Below are 19437 nucleotides of genomic sequence, written 5' to 3'. Positions count from 1 at the left end.
TCTTCATCCGAGAACATCATGTGAAGGCGACAGTGGGGTCTGTGCTCAGCATAGGTGGCGGGAGCCTCCTCCTTCCCAGGAAGCGCAGAAAGGTCACTCCAGTAAACAGTTCTCCGGAGGACTTTCCGAGCAAACCCCGGGAAGGAATCTCTGCTCAAGTTCAGGGCTGGCAACGTGGGAGCATTTCATTCAAAGGACGTTCCAAGTACAAAGCTTCTTATTGGAAGCTCACGGACAAACCGGGAGAGGGCCACTCCCCCTCCATGAATTGAGTGAAACACCCAGAACCTGAAGCTTGGGGAGAAGCTGCTGTTTCCTTTCAGTGAGCTAAGCCCTCGGAGTTTGGAGGAGAAATGAAATTATAGCGCCTTGGAGTTTTTCTTGGTTAATGTTTTCTTCCTTTCAGCTCTGGCCAAGGGTGCCTTACAATTGTGTGTGTGTGTGTGTGGAAGGGTTTCTGTGGTCTGGTGCCCTGGCATCTGGAAATGAAGGACCTCTCTTCATCACCAATATTAAATAGAGGAAATGAGGAAGCAAGTGAGGGGAGCAAGGAACAGGGAGGGAAATTGGAAGTTTAACATTCCTCCGGGCCCTCCCCACCTCCCAACTCCTGTTCCTGGCAGTGAGCGTGCCGGGCTGGCAGTGTGTGGGAACCAAATCAGTTTACCTTTGAGAAAGGAGAAATGAAGCTGGTGATGCAGACCAGACCAGCGTCGGCAAACAGCCTGGCCACCTCGGCAATCCTGCGGATGTTCTCCTCTCTGTCTCCCGGAGAGAATCCAAGGTTTTTGTTAAGGCCGTGACGGACGTTGTCCCCATCGAGGGAGTAGCAGGGGATGGCGTGGGAGACCAGGTACTCCTCCAGAGCAAAACTGATCGTCGTCTTCCCAGCACCGGAGAGACCTGTTCAGAGCAGGCAAGACAAGACAGGCATGGTCCCTGACTGTTTAAGATGACAGATTGGAACCTGATGCTAATCGTGACCTGATCCTAATTTTCACCTACTTTAAGTGTAAATTATACCCTTATTGCAATCATTTGATTGACCTCAAATCAAAAACCCTTAAAAATCTAGAAAAAGTCTAGTGTGCTACAAGTCCAATACTTGCATTTCTTTCAAATCTTGAGATAACCATTTGTCCCCTTATTAGGACGATAGCCTCTCCAAGCCAGGGAGGGTCATAGCGGGGGAGACCTTGTGGGGGTGCATTTGGTTCCTGCTATGTTCTGCTTGGCCTGCAGAGTGTTTTAAAGATTAGAAAGTTGCACATAAAATCCAGATTTTGGCTTCTCTTGATAAAAACAAACAGACAAACAAACAAACAAAAAACCCAAGACGATCTGGTGAGAGTGTTCTCACAGCCTCTTGTGACAGCAATCAGCTAGAGCAGAGGGGACAGCCAGCCCGCCGAGGCTGGGAGGCCACCTCCCTTGTCGATGCCCCGACACAAGCATCTGACCGCAGAGCCCATATACTGTCCTTTATTTTCAAAACTTTTTCGACGATGACTCTTTAACATCAAGGGTGGGAAGCGTCCTGAGCGAGGCTGTGGATGTACTGAGAGCTGCCATACACTCTTGGCCGTTTGGAGGCTTTACATGAGAACAGTGACCCTGTACCTTTCACCACGGTTTCACAGCACAATGGCTGGGAACACACTTTATAATTTCAGTATGAAGGAAAACATAAGGAGAAAGGGAATTACATAAGTGATTTGAAAATTACTTAAAATCCTGGAAAAGCAGCACTCGACACATTCGATCATCCTAAAGATCTCGGAACCTGAAGAATATTCCATTGTGCAAAGCCACTGTCAGCACCCAGGCGTGGAAGAGGAAAAGTTAGGGGCAAAGAAAAGAAGGTCAAGAGGTCACTACAAAGACAGAGGGTGGAAAGAAGGAAAAGACAAAAAGTACAAGAAAAGCAGTGGCGAAAGACAGAGAGCAAAGGAGACTTGATAAGAAAGGTATTACATGACCCTAGCTGGTGTGGCTCAGTGGATAGAGCATCGGCCTGCGGACTGAAGGGTCCCAGGTTTGATTCCGGTCAAGGGCACATGCCCAGGTTGCAGGCTCGATCCCCAGTAGGGGGCGTGCAGGAAGCAGTTGATCAATGATTCTCTATCATCATTGATGTTTCTATCTCTCTCTCCCTCTCCCTTCCTCTCTGAAATCAATAAAATATTTTTTTTTAAAAAAGAAGGGTATTACATGAAAGGTAAACAAATAATTTCCATATTTTAGTTATGTTTTATCATGCACCTGGCCTTGAGATAGAATCATTAGGACAAGTGGCTATCTGAAGAATGTGTTGGCAATCTCTACAAATCACTGCTGACGACATTGTCTATTATGTAACTTTGTCTATTATGTAACTCATTGCCTATTAGAATTTGGTTGTAGGGTAGGAGAAATGGAACTCCTGAATCTCTGGTATGCTCTCTCCCAGAAGAAAATGAGAGAAATAATAGAACTGCCCTTTGATTTTGTTTCAGCTCTCAGGAAACTAAGAGCTAAACTCACAGTAATAGTATTTTTTTTAACAACTGAATTTATTACAGAATCTGGATATTAATACATCAAGTAAGTGGTATTACTCTCATTTTTATAAGATTAGGTCTTTCATTCAAGTAAAGTATCTTGTCTTTGCCATTTTATTGTAGAGCCATATCACAATTTATATCAGAGAGCAGATTCTTCATGTAGCCTATTTCAAAGAACAATATTTTTTCCTGTGGAACTAGCATGGGTCTTGCTAAATGAGTTTTTTATATCATCACCAGGTTTATCAAGTTGACTGGATTTATTCCAAATTTCTACTTTAAAGTGAGATTAATTTTGTATTTGACTTTCTGAATCAGCTGCTCAACTACCATTCCGTCATTTCAAATCAGGGCTCAATAATGGATGGCCTGGAAAAAGAACTGAGCAATTTGAATCATGAATTTGACTTGCATTTCTTTCAAACCTTGAGATAACTATTTGTCCCCAAGAAAAAGTAATGTATTAGGTCAATAATATTAACTTTTTTTTTTTTTTTAGCTATCATTATTATTTTTTAAGACATTTTTTTAAAAATATATTTTATTGATTTTTCACAGAGAGGAAGAGAGAGGGATAGAGAGTTAGAAACATCGATGATAGAGAAACATCAATCAGCTGCCTCTTGCACACCCCCTACTGGGGATGTGCCCGCAACCAAGGTACATGCCCTCGACCAGAATCGAACCTGGGACCTTTCAGTCCGCAGGCCGACGCTCTATCCACTGAGCCAAACCGGTTTCGGCTATTTTTTAAGACATTTTTAAGAATCGTTTTTTTAAGAGAAAGAGGGAGGGAGAGAGAGAAACATTAATGTGAGAGCAAAATATGATCACCTCCCACTGGGGATGGAGCCCCCAACCTGGGCATTTGACCTGACTGGAAATTGAACCAACAACTTTTTAGTGCACAGGCCGACGCCCAACCAACTGAGCCACACCAGCCAGGGCCATCATTATTATTTTTATTACTATTATATTACTGTGACATTTCCCAAGGAGTGGCTAATGAGACATTATGTGAAAGTATTTGTTTTCTTCAGAGATTAAAAGCAGAGAGAAGTTGTTCTGTTTTTACGCTCCTGTGCTTCCTTAACATTTTTACAAACTACAGGAAGCTGATATCCTGTAAACCAGCCACTACTTTTTCAGAGGATTGCCTTTACGTGGCTTTTAAATTCTGAACATTATCATGGATAATGTATTATGCTTATGGCAGAACTAATTTTTTTCCATTGATTTTCCTCTTGCGTCCACCAAGGGTTTTGTTGGACCATGGTAACTATATTAAACTAGATGGCTGCCATATTTATTTTAATACTTTGGAGTAACACTAATTACATCTATCGAGAGCTTTACCATGGACGAGGCACTGCTAAGTGTACATCTACTCTATTTCACTTAGTTCTACCTACATCTCTATGAGGCAGGTACTATGTTTCTTCCTTAGAGAGGTTAATTGACTTGTTCAAAGTCACATAGTTAACATAGGCTCAAATCCAAATCTCTGGATTAGAAGTATTTGGTTTCTTTGGGCTGCGTGGTCAGTATCCTACCTCTGCAATATATCAGAATAAAAAATAAATTTTGTCCCCTCTTCTACAGTTCTTTTTCATTTTTCAAGGGTATTCCATATCAGAAAAAATGGACTCTGAGTGGATGTCCTAATTTAAAAGTTGGACAAATCCACGAAGGCAAACACGCAACATAAAGACAAGCACACAAGGAAGAAACAACTGGGACCCAGCTGTGCTTTATCTATTGCTGCCCTCATGTCGCTCAGAGGGAGTTGGGGGAAACATTTCAGGAATCAAGCCAGGAGAATCCTGCCTTTTGGAATATAGCAGGCTCCTTGCCCCACTGTCTCTCATCACCCTGGAAGCTGGAAAAAGTTGTTGGACCAGGGATGAATAAAACCAGGAAACCAAAAGCAAGTGCCACAAGTCGCTGAAAAAAAAAAAAAACACAAAAAAAAAAACTTGAAGAAGAAGAAGGAGGCTGATGTAGACAAAAATGGGAAAGACTCAGGATGTCAAGGAAAGAGGCAAGGCAGGTCCCTACCTGCCACACTCATTAGAATTATTCCCAGGTAAGACTCCGTCAGCATTTGTAAATAAATAGTAATACCTAAATGATTTCCTTATCTGTATCAACATAACTGTTTGTATGAGGTCATCTCTTTTTTAAATATTATGTCTATGAAATATTATGAAATAAAATGACCTTGGTTTGCCCTTTTAAGTCCAGGCTATGTCAGACTTTTCCCAGGAATCAACTTTCTCTACATTGTACTCAGAATATAAGTTCTAGTTCTGTTACTAACCCTTAGCTTTGACATTCTGTGGCTATAAAAACACACAAAAAAAATGGGAGCTTCATTTGGTTACCTCAGTGGGAGTAAGTTATTTCTATATGTAAGGGCAACAATCCTCAGCTAAATAGAAATCACAAGGTTTCCTTCTTGCACACAGTTTAATATTTTTACACAATGAAAAACAGTCTCACTGAGTGCTAAAATATCAGAAAACATAAAGAATATCTCTAAACACCCAGAACTTTCTGCTCGATGCCAAATGCTTGATGTCATGTTAGAAAAGCCACATTCATGACTGCCAGTAAATGTGTTTAGGCACGAAATTGAGAATTATGGAATTCCTTAGGCCGAATGGGAATGTCATCATCAACTTGTCCCATCTTTTCCTGACAAAGAGGAGAAAACTGAGAACTAGAGACATTCACAATGTGATCCAAGTCCTTGTTCTTACTGAGGTGGAGTTAGGAGGCAGCTCTCAGCCTCCTTCTAATGTTAAAATAAACACGTAATTATGTTACACTGATTTCCTTAACATTGTGTGTCACACATCAATTTTTGATTAAAATATATCAACGTGGCCCTAGGCAGTTTGGTTCAGTGGTTAGAGCCTGGGCCTGCAGACTGAAGGGTCTCAGGTTCAATTCCGGTCAAAGGCTCATGCCCAGATTGTAGGCTTGATCCCCAGTAGGCGGCATGCAGGAGGCAGCCGATCAATGATTCTCTCCCATCATTGATGTTTCTATCTCTCTCTCTTCCTCTCCCTCCCTCTCTGAAATCAATAAAGATATATTTAAAACATATATATATATATATCAACACAGCATACCTGTCAGCCACACGGTACATCCTCGGAATCCGCCCCTTGTTCCAACTACCTGCCCTCTCTTATTCCTGCTCACATGGTGGGCCTGATAGATGACATTGGTGGATTTGTGCTGGTTCTCCTACAAAGAAAGACAAGATCAAGTACAATAGTTAATAAGCTAATAAACATAATATGTATAAATATAATAAAGTAACAGATTACATTAATAGTCTTCCCCAAAGGAAACTCCTCCTTTATCATTGGCATACAGAGCACATTAATTAATTCTGCTACAGACACAAATTAGTCTAGTCCATGGATATCAGTTCACCTGTTCATTTACTGATTCTTTCAGTAGATTTTTATGTATTCATACCCATCATGAATCTTTGAAAGTACAATTTGAATGAGATAATTATTGATACAATGTAAAAGTTCTGGTTCCATGACATTTTAAAATGTAGTTTTTGCCCTGGCCGGTATGGCTCAGTGGTTGGAGTGTCATCCTGTGCATCACAGGGTTTCAGGTTCAATCCGTGGTCAGGGCGTGTGGGTGAGGCAGCCGATCAATGTTTCTCTCTCACATCGATGCTCCTCCCCCCCTCCCCATCCCTCTCCCCCTTTTCCTTCCTCTTTCTCTAGAATGAATGAAAAACATATCCTTGGGTGAGGATTGAAAAAAATACATAAAATGTGCAGTTTTTTGGTGAAAAAAAAATTTAAATGATGGGATCCAAAGATGGTGGGGTGGTTAAGTAAAAAGGTTGGGAACTACCCACATGTATTTTTGGTGTGGAAATGAATTTCTTATGACATGTAATCCAAGTTGCTTAACTATAAAAATCTATGGAGCCTTTTAAACACCACACATGTACACCCATCAGAGCTAAAAAGCACCAATATTCTTTGAGTAAGACCCAGAGAAGCTTAGAAAACTCTGGGCCACATAAGGACAACGATTAAATTCTGGAGCAAATTAAATCACCTCTTTATGCCACCTCCTTGGGGAAAAACAAAGGGGGATACGAGTAGGACGATTTGGAGGCTACATGAGATAAAGGATGTGAACATGCCCTTACTGGCAGCGTCCTCTATAAATGTGGATGCTGCTGCTGACCACTCAGTGTATACCCCTGACAGGAAAGGCAGGAGCCAGCTGGACAAGGACCAGGAAAATCGCTTCAAGACCAAAGGGAAGGAGCCCCCTGCTGGCCTTGGGCAGTGCAACCAGTGGGGGCAGGCCTGCTGGTGAGGCACAGAGCCCCCAGCAAAGGGGCCAGTCAGGCAGGGAATGAACAGTCAGAGGGAGCCAGGAGGAAGATGGTGAAAGCTGGGATCAGCTGGGTTGTCTGAAACCCTCCCCAGCTAGATGCTCGGATCACCCGTCAAGCAAGCCTGGTGAGAACCCAGGATGTGGAAGAGGCGGGATCTAGTCCAGAATGCAGCAGGTCAGACAGCAGTGGCTTTCACTTGTGGGTTCATAAATGGGGACAAATTAGTCTAGTCCATGAGACATTCTAGCAGTATTTCCCCTGGTGAGCAAATCCCCTGAAGGTGTCTGAGTCTTCTGTGCCAAGTGTACTTTACAGCTTAAGGACATTAACGTCTTTTTCTTTGTTTCCTTGTTAATCACTACCATTAAATTCAAGAACACTGAGTCTGGATATCAGGCCCAAAAGTCAGTTCACCTGTTCATGTACTGATCCTTTCAGCAGATTTTTATGTAAATGAGCTCTAACAAGAAAAAAATTCTGAGATGTCCTAAGTTAAATTATAGCAGGTCAGAGGGTAGGAGGAAGAAGTAAGAGATTAATCAGTTAAGAGCCTCAGTCCAAAATCAACAAATGACTGCTCACATTCCTGATTATATGTTGAAATTTTGAATCAACTTCCAGGATGCTATCTAAAAAAAAAGGCCAACTACCCTAGCCAGTTTGGCTCAGTGGATAGAGCGTTAGCCCAAGGACTGAAGAGTCCCGGGTTTGAATCCACTCAAGTACCTCAGTGGCAGTTCGATCCCGGGCCCTGGTCAGGGCATGTGCGGGAGGCAACCCTTCCACTCTCTCTAAAAATCAATGGAAAAATATCCTTAGGTGAGGATTAACAAAAAATAAAAATAAAAAAGCTTTAAAAAGGCCAGTTGCCAGGTGCCACCACATCCTGTTTATGTATGAACTTTCCCACAACCAATCCCAAAATAGGAACGATTTATTCCTTAGAAACTATACACCTACCCCAGAACTGCCCCCACTTCCCCTTTTCCCACCCTCCTGCGGCCAGTGTAAATTCTTTCAAAACAATTGACATCTTTCATCCCCAAGCCCAGTGTATCAAAGAGCCTGTCAGCCCCAGGACAGAGGGCATGCTCACCTTCTCCATCTAGCCCTGCTGCTGCTGCTGGTTCCCAGCGGTCGCCAACCTTTCGGACCTCACGGACCACCAGTTGGAGATGGCTGGTTAGACAGAATGTCCTGGGACCTGGTCCTTTTTCTGGCTAGCATATGGCTCAATAAACCCTTTCTTCCTGAAAAGCTTGTGGCCTCGAAGCTACAACTATAGGCACGGGGAATATGGTACTGTACTAAACAAAGCAGAGTCCTTGGCATCATTTTGGGGCAAATACAGCTAAGAAGATAAGTAACTGGGACCCCCCTCCCTGGAGAAGGGGGAGGGTCTCATACATATATCTGTATACTATATGGTGATATAGAAACACGTACGACTCAGTAATATAAAGATAATCCCATCTTTAAAAATGGGCAAAAGATCTGAACAATCACTTCTCAAGGGAAGATGCACAAGTGGTCAGTTGCTCAGGAAGAATCACTCAGTGTTATTAGTCATGCAAATTCAAACCCAAATGAGAGGTGACTGCTACCACCTAATGGCAGCAAGTGTTCTCAGATGTTACAGTGGAGGTGTAAAATGGCCCACCATCTCAGAAAAAACCTGGCCGTTTCTTATAAAATGAAATATCTACCAGCCCTAGGACTCAGCAATGTCATAGGTATTTTGCTCAAGAGAAATGAAAACCTGTACCCTGAAAAAGACTTGTACAAGTATATTCTCAGCAACTTTATTTGGATAAAAATGGGAAATAACCAAGTATCCATCAATAGGAAAAACAGATAACAAAAACAAAATCCACAGCCAAAAAAAGGAACCACACAAAAAAACTTGCAAAAAGCCCAAACTGTTCTTTTATAACAGAACACTACTCGGCAATAAAAAGGAATGGACTACTGATACATGCGACGCGCATGAGAAATGAAAACATTATGCTGAGTCGAAGAAGTCTTACACACAAAAGAACTGCATGTGATTCCATTTATATGAAGTCCCCAAATAAGGAAGACTAGTGTACTAACTCAGAACAGCCGTTGCTTCGGGGTGACAATGTTGTATGTCTTGACAAGGGTTTGTACACAGGTGTTTGCACTCTTGCTGGAACTCACTGAATGTACACACAAGATGGATATTTCATTATATGAAAATTTTGCCACATGCAAAAACAAAACCACAGAGAGCCATTTTAAAAAGGAGGCAAGCCAGAAAATATATAATAAGATTCAGATGGTGGAATTGTATTGTTCAGCACTGTTGCCTTCATGGAAAAGGGCTCAGATCCCAGTAACAGCATATTGAACTTAAGGGGCTACTGCCCACCTGTGCACATGAATGCCCATCAGAGCTTAATTTGTCCACAGACATTTTCTCTCTCTCTCTCTCTCTCTCGGCTGTTTCTTCTCCCTATGGATGTTTCTTCTCCCTATAGAGAGAGGTCCAGAATAAACTCCAGGCTTTCTTGGTCTTCTGTGGAAACTTTGCTATGATCTTGTTAAATTGCCTCCCAACCAACTGCTTGGTTTTCAAAAACAGTTCAGAAATCATCAGAAAGAACTACTCTAAAAGTGTTTAATAGTTAATCTCTGAACTTTTGGGTTTTGTTAGCTGAATCTTTTTACTTTATTTTATCCTCACCCAAGAAGATGTTTTTATCGATTTTTAGAGTGAGAAAGAGGAAGGGGAAGAGAGAGAGAGAGAAACATCAATTGGTTGCCTCCTGCACGTGCCCCAACCTACACTCACAACCCAGGCATGTGCTTGACCGGGAATGAAACCCACAACCTTTTGATACACCGGACGATGTCCAACCAACTGAGCCACGCCGGCCAGGGCCATTCGCAGAATCTTAATTGTGGGTATTTGTACACCTTTTCTGTCACTCTTGTAATGTTTAAACAAACAAAGTTTTTTCAGATGTCCAAGTATGGGGCTTTTTTGGTTTAGGAAGATATTTTATCTCAAATTTACCCCTGATTTTCTTCAACAGGCAAACAAATAAAACAGAAGCAGATGTTTTGAATGATATTTAAACTGCAAAGGGACCAGGCAGCTGAAAACTTTTCTTTGCTGAAAACTTTACTTCCTTCTAAAGAGCATATGGTATTCTAAGCTTTGGGAGGAAAGTGGCTGTCAGAAAAAGGATTTCTCCATGGAAAACAAAACACATGGTAAAGAAAATCCTTGCCTCCCTAAGTGTAGAAACAGCACACAGACATCCCTGGCACCTCGTCTAACAGTGTTACTTAGCGGGAAGTGGCCCAGAAACCAAAAAGTGGATGGTATACTTCCATTCCGCATCCCTAAGAACAATTTTGCAAAAATCCCTACCTTCTTCCAGCTCACTGGCCCAGGAAAATGCCCTTCACATGCATAGCAGCAGGATGAGTATGAGCTTTGTAGTCAAGCAAACCTGACTTTAAAATCTGCTTTGCAGCCTACTTGCTCTGTGGCCGTGGGCAAATATTTAACACTAGAGGCCCGGTGCATGACATTCATGCAGGGGAGGGTGGGGGGAGGAAGGGGAGTCCCTCAGCCTGGCCTGCACGCTCTCACAATCTGGGACCGCTGGCTCCTAACCACTCTCCTGCCTGCCTGATCACCCCTAACCACTGTGCCTGCCTGCCGGATCACCCCTAACCACCTCTGCCTCGGCCCCCGCGGCTTTGTCCGGAAGGACGTTCAGCTGTCCAGTCTAATTAGCATATTATGCTTTTATCATTATAAACTAATGGCCTGGTGCACGAAATTTGTGCACATTAAAAGGGAATTAATTAGAGGAAATATTTTAATGTTGCTATTTGCCCTTTCTTTATAATAGAAATGTCAGAGATGAAAGAAAATTAGTAAAATGTATATGAAAATCTTCCTCCTGTCAGAGTCTGGGGCGCGCCACGGGACCCATAGTCAAGTTCCCGCCCACCCGCACACACCTCAAAATCATGCAAGACCCAGACCCGGCTGGCCCCACCCCCATCAAGCCCCGCCGGGCGGGGGGCGCAGCCTCAGGTCCCACATCAAGCCCTGCCGGGCAGGGGGCGTGGCCTGAGGTCCCCTGTCAAGCCCCACCAGGTGGGGGGTTACAGCCTCAGGTCCCCTGCCCCAGCCTAGCCCCATGCAGCCTCAGGTCCCTGTTGATTGCTCGTTAAGGCTCATTATGGGAACTCGGCCTCTGCTGTGGGTGCAGCCATCTTGTGTTATGGAAACCCCACCTCCGCTGCAGGCGTCGCCATCTCTGTTGCTGCATGACAGTTAATTTGCATATTCCCTCTTTATTAGATTAGATTGCTGAACCTCTTGTTTCCTGCTCTGTAAAATGGGGCTGTGGATGCAAAAGGGGCCACATGCTAACCGGGATAAACTTAGGGGAGGCCTGCATGTTGGACCCTACAAACTCAGAGACCAAAAGTAACCATGTAGGATGGTCTGAACATAAAAATTCCTAATTAGAAGTGAGTCATGGCAGGTAGTTACATCCTAAGCCCGGATGTTCCTTGACAACGGTCAACCTTTACCTTAGGTAAGCCTGTCTAATGTCTTTTTGCATCTAAGATGGCATACCTTCGAAATGTCAGAGTAGCCCTGACCGGTGTTGCTCAGTAGTTAGAGCAATGGTCCACACACCCAAGAGTTGTGGGTTCAAATGCCGGTCAAGGGCATATTCCTGGTTTACAGGTTCCATCCCTGGCCCCAGGGGGCTTGTGCAGGGTGGGAGGCAACTGATCCATGTGTCTCTCTCATATCCATGTTTCTCTCTCTCTCCTTCCCTCCCTTCCACTTTCTCTAAAAATCAATGGAAAAAATATCCTCTGGTGAGGATTAACAACAACAACAATAAAATGTCAGAGTAATCCCCCCCAACACACACACACACACACACAAACACATTGCTCAGGCACACTCACCTCACCAGAGCAAACTCCTCATTGTTATCTTGTTCCCTGAATACCATCGGTATGTGCTGTAAATGCTCATTGTTAACTATTCTACACCCACCAATGTAAAATAAGTATACGTGTCTCTCCATTTTACTTTTTATCCAATCTCAGAGATTTGCCTGCTTTTCTTTCTCCTGCCTCCCTAATCTACCACCAATGAATTTCATGCACCTCCTTTTGTCTCCTCCTTTGATTTTAATGTATAAAATAAGCTATAAAACTGCCATTCTCTGGAGCATTTCCTCAATCTGTTGAGATTTAGCTTCCTGACAATTATTGTCAGTTTAGCTCAAATAAATTCATAAAATTTTTTTACAGGTTTGGATGTTTCTTACATCGACAGGGCTAAGAATAGTTTCCTCACAGGGTTGCTGTTAGGATGAAGTGAAATGATCTTCTAACGAAAGTATCAAAGAAAATATAAGACACACAGTAAGATGTTGAATCTGATGAGGCTCAGGCAGCATTCGATCTTCTCTAGAGAATCATGGTAATTTGAGGTCTAGGTTGCCCAGATTTAGAAGTGTCCTAATAATTTGGGTTCACTCTAAGGCAAGTTTGGGGAGGTGGGGCTCATGATCAATCAGACAATGTATAGAATAGCATTTGGTATGGGTGATGATTCACACACACACACTCACACATACATTGTTGTTGCTACTACAATTATCATTATCTTCTTTTAAAATATATTTATTGATTTCAGAGAGGAAGGAAGAGGGAGAGAGAGATAGAAACATCAGTGATGAGACAGAATTATTGATCGATTGACTCCTGCATATGCCCTGACCGGGAATCAAACCTCCTGGTTCATAGGTTGGCGCTCAACCACTGAGCTACGCTGGACCAGCCCGATTATCATTATCTTTGGCCCAAAGCCCAGCCCGTATGTATGTGCATCTCAGATGCACTAGTTTGAAGCCTCCTCATTCTACCCTAAACTTACTGCCCTCCTGCTGCCTCAATCATAACCCTTAGTTACCAGTTCTCAGATGGCCTTTCTCCCAGGTGAGCCTCAAGAGCTATTAGAGTTGGGACCTCAGCACACAGCCCAGGGGGGCAGTGTCTCTCAGCCAGGTCCACCCCTTCCCCATGAGTGATGCAGACAGGGGAGAGCTGGAGGAGCTTCTGGAACTCAGGATGGGGGAGGCCTAGTCAGGGTAGACACCCTGGACTTGATTTTGCATGGCTAGGAGAAAAGAATTGACATGGAGAAAAAACTTCAGATGATTTCACAGAGGGGTGGGGCATCCCCAGAGCCAAATGCCAAATGTGAGCATATGTCACAGTGAGCAGATTATGAAAATGAGGAAACTGGAAGCCGGAAACCATGTGTCAGGCTATGAGTCTCCCAATGCTCCAAGTTTTTTATTGGTTTTTTTTTTTTTTTTACATGTGCATAATGTCTTCGATAAAAAATGAACAAATAGATTTGAATTTACACTCTCCTGGCTCCTATGCAGTGCAAACAAATCCTCCTCCTTATTTACAACCCCACTCTGTCCCCTTTGAACTTGGCCCTTACTGCTGTTGGACTGTTATTTTATCGCTCTCCTGCTGATTACAAGTGTTCTAAACCTCCATGGCCTCAGTGTGCAGTCTGAAGATTCATTGAAAGATTCATTTTCAGAAAGCAGCAACTTCAATAATTGCTCTCTCAGTCTCTTACTAGAAGCTCCACTTTCACATGCATTATCTTGCCTGTTGCTCAAAACCTGGGAGCTAAGGAGGCAGGGCATTGTGACCCATTTACAGATCCGAACGTTACTGGCTGAAGTCCCACACTTGGAAGGTGCAGGACATGGAGCCAGGGCTCCTGACTTAAGTGCTGGTCTTACTCCTGCCTGGGCACAGCTCCTGGTCCCCACCCCCAGCTGGTGACCTGCGTCACAGCTTCCTCATTGTGGACTGAATGAAATCATGTATATGAAATGGAAACCAAAATAAAAATGTTAAAAATGTATAAAAATGTAAACCAACAATCATTATCCATTTTCATTAACATGAGTAGCTTACAATGATCAATCTTTCTTTATATTTCTTTCCTTTCAGAGTATTTCCTTGGGTGTATAACCCTAAGTGAGCATTAAAAGTTATAAACTATTTAAAAGATCTCATTATGTATCTCTAGTTCATTTTCCAAGTTACTAAGCTATACCAATCAAAATGCCCATCAATTAAATAGACTATGGCACACCCATACGATAAATATGCACATCTATATTTATTGACCTAAAAATATATCATGATATAGACCCCAATGAGAAAACCGGTAACAAATTAATGTTAATTCCATTTTTTAAATATGTGTGTTTATATGTACAAAGATATGTACTTATAAGGCTACAAAGATATGTATAAGACAATTATTTTTCTTCTTGTCTCTATATTCTGATTTTTCTATATAAACCTGGAAATAAATACATTTTTTAAATATGAAGAATTTCTCAACCAGAAAAGTGAGGCCAAAAGGTTTGATGCTCAAAGGTTAACAGATGTGTGAACAGCAAGCGAGTCATGAGGGACATTACAACCAGCAGAACAATAACCAGACTATACCAACAAATTAAAAAACTATTAACCCTGATACCTTGAGAATAAATCTTTGAGACTACTAGTCCCTCTATATTACATCATGGAGTACAGGAAATTCCAGCAAACAACCTTTCAAGTACAGCCCCTGTCACTTGATCACAGTGGTTGTTGTTTTGGCATTTAGTTATTTCATGCAGAGAAAAATTGCCCGTGGAGAAGCTGTTGTGGCTTTTGGAAGTAGATATCGCACCTGGGAACCTCTGTTCGCTCTCCCATATATTCTATTTAGGAAGCTAGTCTGAGTCAGCTGGAGTCACCGCACAGGAACCTCTTAGAGAAAGTGTCCTAACGATCTTAGTAAAATCTGTAAACAGCCAAACAGCAGGAAGGGCACCTGACTCAACTTTAATTCAATCACTACCCACTGGACATTTAAGGTTCAACTCCAATCCTGTGGTTATTCCTTTTCCCGTCTCCCAATGTTGAAGAAGTGTCACTTCGGTTAAAAGTTATGCTAACCACACCTCCCTAAAAATTGCCACCTACAGGGATATACTTTGGCTAAACTACTCTTGAGTTACAAGGGAAATAACCATATCAAGTAGCCAGTAACAAAATACCAGTTGTGAGAATTGAGACAAATGAGTTGGCAAATTTCTGGAAAGAGCAAATTAAATAGTTTTTCAAAAACAGCTATTGGACAATACAGAAATGACCCAAATCTGGAATTTATAAATTAAATGAGATTGCATGAAAAAAGTTTTAGGATGGATGTAAAATTTCTTTAAGACTACGAATGAGCATTTTCACCCATTCCTACCACAGAAAGATTTATTAAATAGGCTAAAACTGTAAATAAGAAAATAATTTAAGTTGGTTTGACTTTTGGAAGTCACCACTACAAAATAAACCACAGACTGATGTCACATGGACAAGAATTTGAATGCTGTGAAAAAATGACAACCAAAAAATACAGGGGAGGGACATAGTTAAGACATCTTTAAGATTTCCACATGGCTCTGCTTATTAAAATCTTTTATAGTATTTACTTGTTTTTCAAAGCATCTGAAACACATGCAAATAGTTGAAAAACCTTGGATGGCAAATTCAGATAGTTTGCACGCATCATTCCAATGTTTGCCAAGGAAAATAAAGAAGTCCCTCTCTTCCTGGGATTGGGTCCTCTAGGTTCCGTACTGTGGAGCAGGATGGTGGGAGATTTCAACACACCACTCACTCAGAACTGTGTTCAATTAAAAAAATGTATGAATTGCTCGGCTGGTGTGACTCAGTGGTTGAGCATCAACCAATGAACCAGGAGGTGACGGTTCAGTTCCCAGTCAGGGAATTTTCAGACTGTGGTAACTGAAACCACGAAAGCACTCACAGCTACATTTCACTCCTCGGACCCTCCTGGTGCTAGTGAGCAGCTTCTAAGCTCTGGCCTTTGCTTGTCTCCTTGCCCATGGATTGGAGTCTCCTGGCTGCACTGCCCTCTGCAGCTCTAGGTACATTTCCCCCTGGCCTGATTCCTGAGCACAGTTCCTGAACTCTGCTCCTTCTGCGTCTGCTCTACATTGTAAAGCATCTGTCAAATGTTATCTCTCCCTTGGCTCAGAACTCCATCAATAATCTCCAGTTTTATTACTTCTTCCCATTGACAATCAGATTACTTTTATATTCACAACTTTCAGTGGCTTCCTATTAACTACAGAATAAAGTCTTAATTCTTAGGATATCCTTAAACAACCTCTGGTCCTTATCAGCACATATGCTCTTAGTATCAGTACTCAGTAACATAGCATATTCCCAACTTCGTGTACAGGCACCTTTGTGTTATGTGCTGAAGTCTTCTTAAAGTGAGACCTGCTGCATCCCAAGTCTTCTCACAGATGCCACTGCAGAACACGGCCGAAGCAGCCCGATCATTAAAATCAACAGAGCTCCCATTCACAAGTGCATTTGTGAGCTATTCTCTGAAATCTGCATCAAGGAACTATGTATAACAATTTGTGATTATAGTTTTTAATGAGTTCCCCATATTTTTTTGAGAATCAATTAAGCTGATGTGACCCAATGCATTTCAATTGGTACTGAAATTCAAGTCATCGGTTATATTTTAAACTGGACACTTATAAAATACACTGCTTGAATAAGCTAATGAATCACATACTAGTACTCTCTGAGCACATCCTCACATGAATTATTCCATTGCTTTTTCCCTCACAAACATGACATAAATGATCCAAAGAGAGCCAACTAACATGTATAGCATTGTGAACGAAAGGAGTCCTTCAGCTTGGAAGAGTCTGAAATCACCATTCTGAAATGTTTACATCAAAAAGCTGGCACATGCGAACATTGCTTATTTTCTGTTCAAGCACAACCAAATTAAAAATTATTTGCCCTAACTGGTTTGGCTCAGTGGATAGATCGTCGGACTGCGGACTGAAGGGTCCCAGGTTCGATTCCAGTCAAGGGCATGTACCTTGGTTGTGGGCATATCCCCCGTAGGGGGTGTGCAGGAGGCAGCTGATTGATGTTTCTCTCTCACCGATGTTTCTAACTCTCTAGCCCTCTCCCTTCCTCTCTGTAAATAATCAATAAAATAAAAAAAAAATAAATTAAAAATTATTTGCTACGCTGCCTACACTCTGTGCACACTGGGGCATATTCCTAAAGCAAGAAAGGGCACTAAACCCATCATACTCTGGAATAAACAGATTCATAGCAGTTTTGTGTGGGCATTCCTGCCCAGTTCAAAGACCTCCTTCTATGTGTAATATTTTGGCGATTCAATTAGGAGACGTCAGGAAATGAAAATGGGATGAGCAGGCACAGCGACCCATTCAATCAAAAGTGGACCCATGGGGGGAGGGGGGAAATGGTAAGATATGTACACATATAATACCTCAATAAAAAAAAAAAAAGTCAAAAAAAAAAAAAAAAAAGTGGACCCAGAGAGGCTTCTACCCCTGTGAGGAGGAGCAAAGTAAAAGGCATTTGTGAAAGAGCCGGGTTAACACCTTTCTCGAGACTCGTCATTATTATTGGGAGCAGAAAACTCTAATTCATTGCAATATAACTTCTATGCCCACCATAGGTTCAAACAGATTAAATAAATTAATTGCATGTAAAGTATTAAAACAATGCCTTTAGATGTCAGTGTTCTCATAGTTCATCCTCTAGCCTCCTTCTGCTTTCCCCCTGCACACACCCTAGTGACTCTCATCTGCTCCCAAGGCTTTGTCTACCATCGATATGCTGTGGGTTGCCAAACCTTTATCTTCAGCTATCCAAATGCCTAGCACGTAGGTCCCCCGGACCCCCTGAAAATCAGCATGATCAGGACAGAATTCACCTTGCCATCAGCCCTTGCTCCTCTTCCAATATTCCTCACCACTTGCAATGGCTCCTACTTCTCTCCATTATCTAAAATAGGAGTCCTCCTACTGCCCCTCCCTGATTTAAAATGAAAAGTCAATCTATCACCCAGTCCTGTCAATTTTAGCTAAGAAATACCTCTCAAACCATCCCACTATTGCTAATTAGCTAATCGCTCATGAGCACTTCTGTGACAGCCTTCACACTGGACTCCCCTTGTCTCTCTCCCAGAGGGCCATTCTCCCCTTTGCCACCTGCTTAAACTCCATGTGGCTTCTGTAAAGTCCACAGACCTCGTGTTTGGGGCCATGACGTCCCTTTTCAGCTTTACCTTCTGCCCTTTCTTGGCCTTAAATTCCATGAACCCATCGCACAAATCCCATGTACCATCCAGAGCAAACTGTTTCACCCACAGTCCCTTTAGTTGGTCTCTCCTCTCTACTTATCTCCTTACTCATGAAGGAGTGATTTACATATTGTTGTGGCGCTTTGGCTAATTTTCACAACCACAGACAGACTTAGCTTCCTCCTCTGCCCCCACAGGATCCTATTTCTTTCCTGACCCAAAACTCAGAAAATAAGGCCTCGCCTCACATTTATTACACACATAAGCCATGGGAGCACTGAAGATGTTGATCTCTGCAACTCATTCTTTTTTATACCCCATTTAAAAAATTCTCCCTTTAGAAATTCCTTTCAAAGAAATGCCTTTAGGTGTCATCTCAAGAGGCTAAAGTTTTACAACCAGTTCTGAAATTTCAGACACAATAACTCTTCAAAGTTTAGGTAATTTTCCCAGCAAGACCTAATACCCTAAATTAAGAACATGCAGCTTTCACACGTTCCCTTGAAACCAGTGGTGAGCAGGTTCGCTGGCGAGGGGGTGGCTGAGGTGGAGTACAGAATCGGGGCGTGGGGGTGGCCAGGGGTGCGTGGTGGGGCAGGAGAACCGTATGAAGATGTTGGGGGGAAGAGAAGGCAATTTTAGAGTCAAAGAAGACTGAACACAGACATTCCGACATGGCTAGCCGCACCCTCCCCCTCTATCGACCAATGAGTAAAATAGCCTTTTTGTTGGAAAACTGCCACTCTCCTGGCTGGCAAGTCTCACAGATTCCACAGTGGAAAGAGTGTCTGGAAAAAAGGGATGAAGTTCTACGGAGGGCGGCCTGCACGTTTAACTTTTCTAAAATGCCTTTAGAAAAGAACAGTTTTAACCTCTCTGCCCATATGTACACAACCAACTTTGTCATTTAAAAAATACAAGTCTTCCATTCAGATTTGAAGACTCCTTATGTTCCAGAGCAGGAAGCAAAGTGTGTGACTTGCCTTGCGGTGGAGGGCATCTCTGCCTCTGAGAGGATACGTAGCCTCCTCGATACTCTCTCCTGTCCTCACAGCAGAGACCCCCAGACTTCTGCGCTGTTCTAAGGTGCTCAGGGAAACATGCAGGGGCGGAACCTCATTCCCTCACATAAGGGATTGGGGATGGGCGGCCCTCCTTCCGCATCCTCATGCCCCTCCACTTCCATCGGGAGAGGCCAGAACTGACCTCCCTCGACGTCCTGGTATTGGGTT

The 19437-nt window shown here is 42.7% G+C and overlaps 1 protein-coding gene across 1 annotated transcript in view; it reads right to left on the bottom strand.

The window, feature by feature from the left end:
• PAPSS2 (3'-phosphoadenosine 5'-phosphosulfate synthase 2) overlaps positions 1-19437 on the bottom strand; it is a 68366-nt gene that overhangs the window by 24954 nt on the left and 23975 nt on the right. Inside the window, 2 exon segments of the mRNA XM_028127607.2 lie at positions 668-903; positions 5681-5798. Coding sequence (XP_027983408.2) covers positions 668-903; positions 5681-5798 — 354 coding nt within the window.

The sequence above is a fragment of the Eptesicus fuscus genome, chromosome 17 (genome assembly GCF_027574615.1).
Source record: "Eptesicus fuscus isolate TK198812 chromosome 17, DD_ASM_mEF_20220401, whole genome shotgun sequence".
Taxonomy (NCBI): Eukaryota; Metazoa; Chordata; class Mammalia; order Chiroptera; family Vespertilionidae; genus Eptesicus; species Eptesicus fuscus.
Note: the sequence above shows the minus strand (reverse complement) of the source record. Positions and strands in the feature narration are given on the sequence as shown.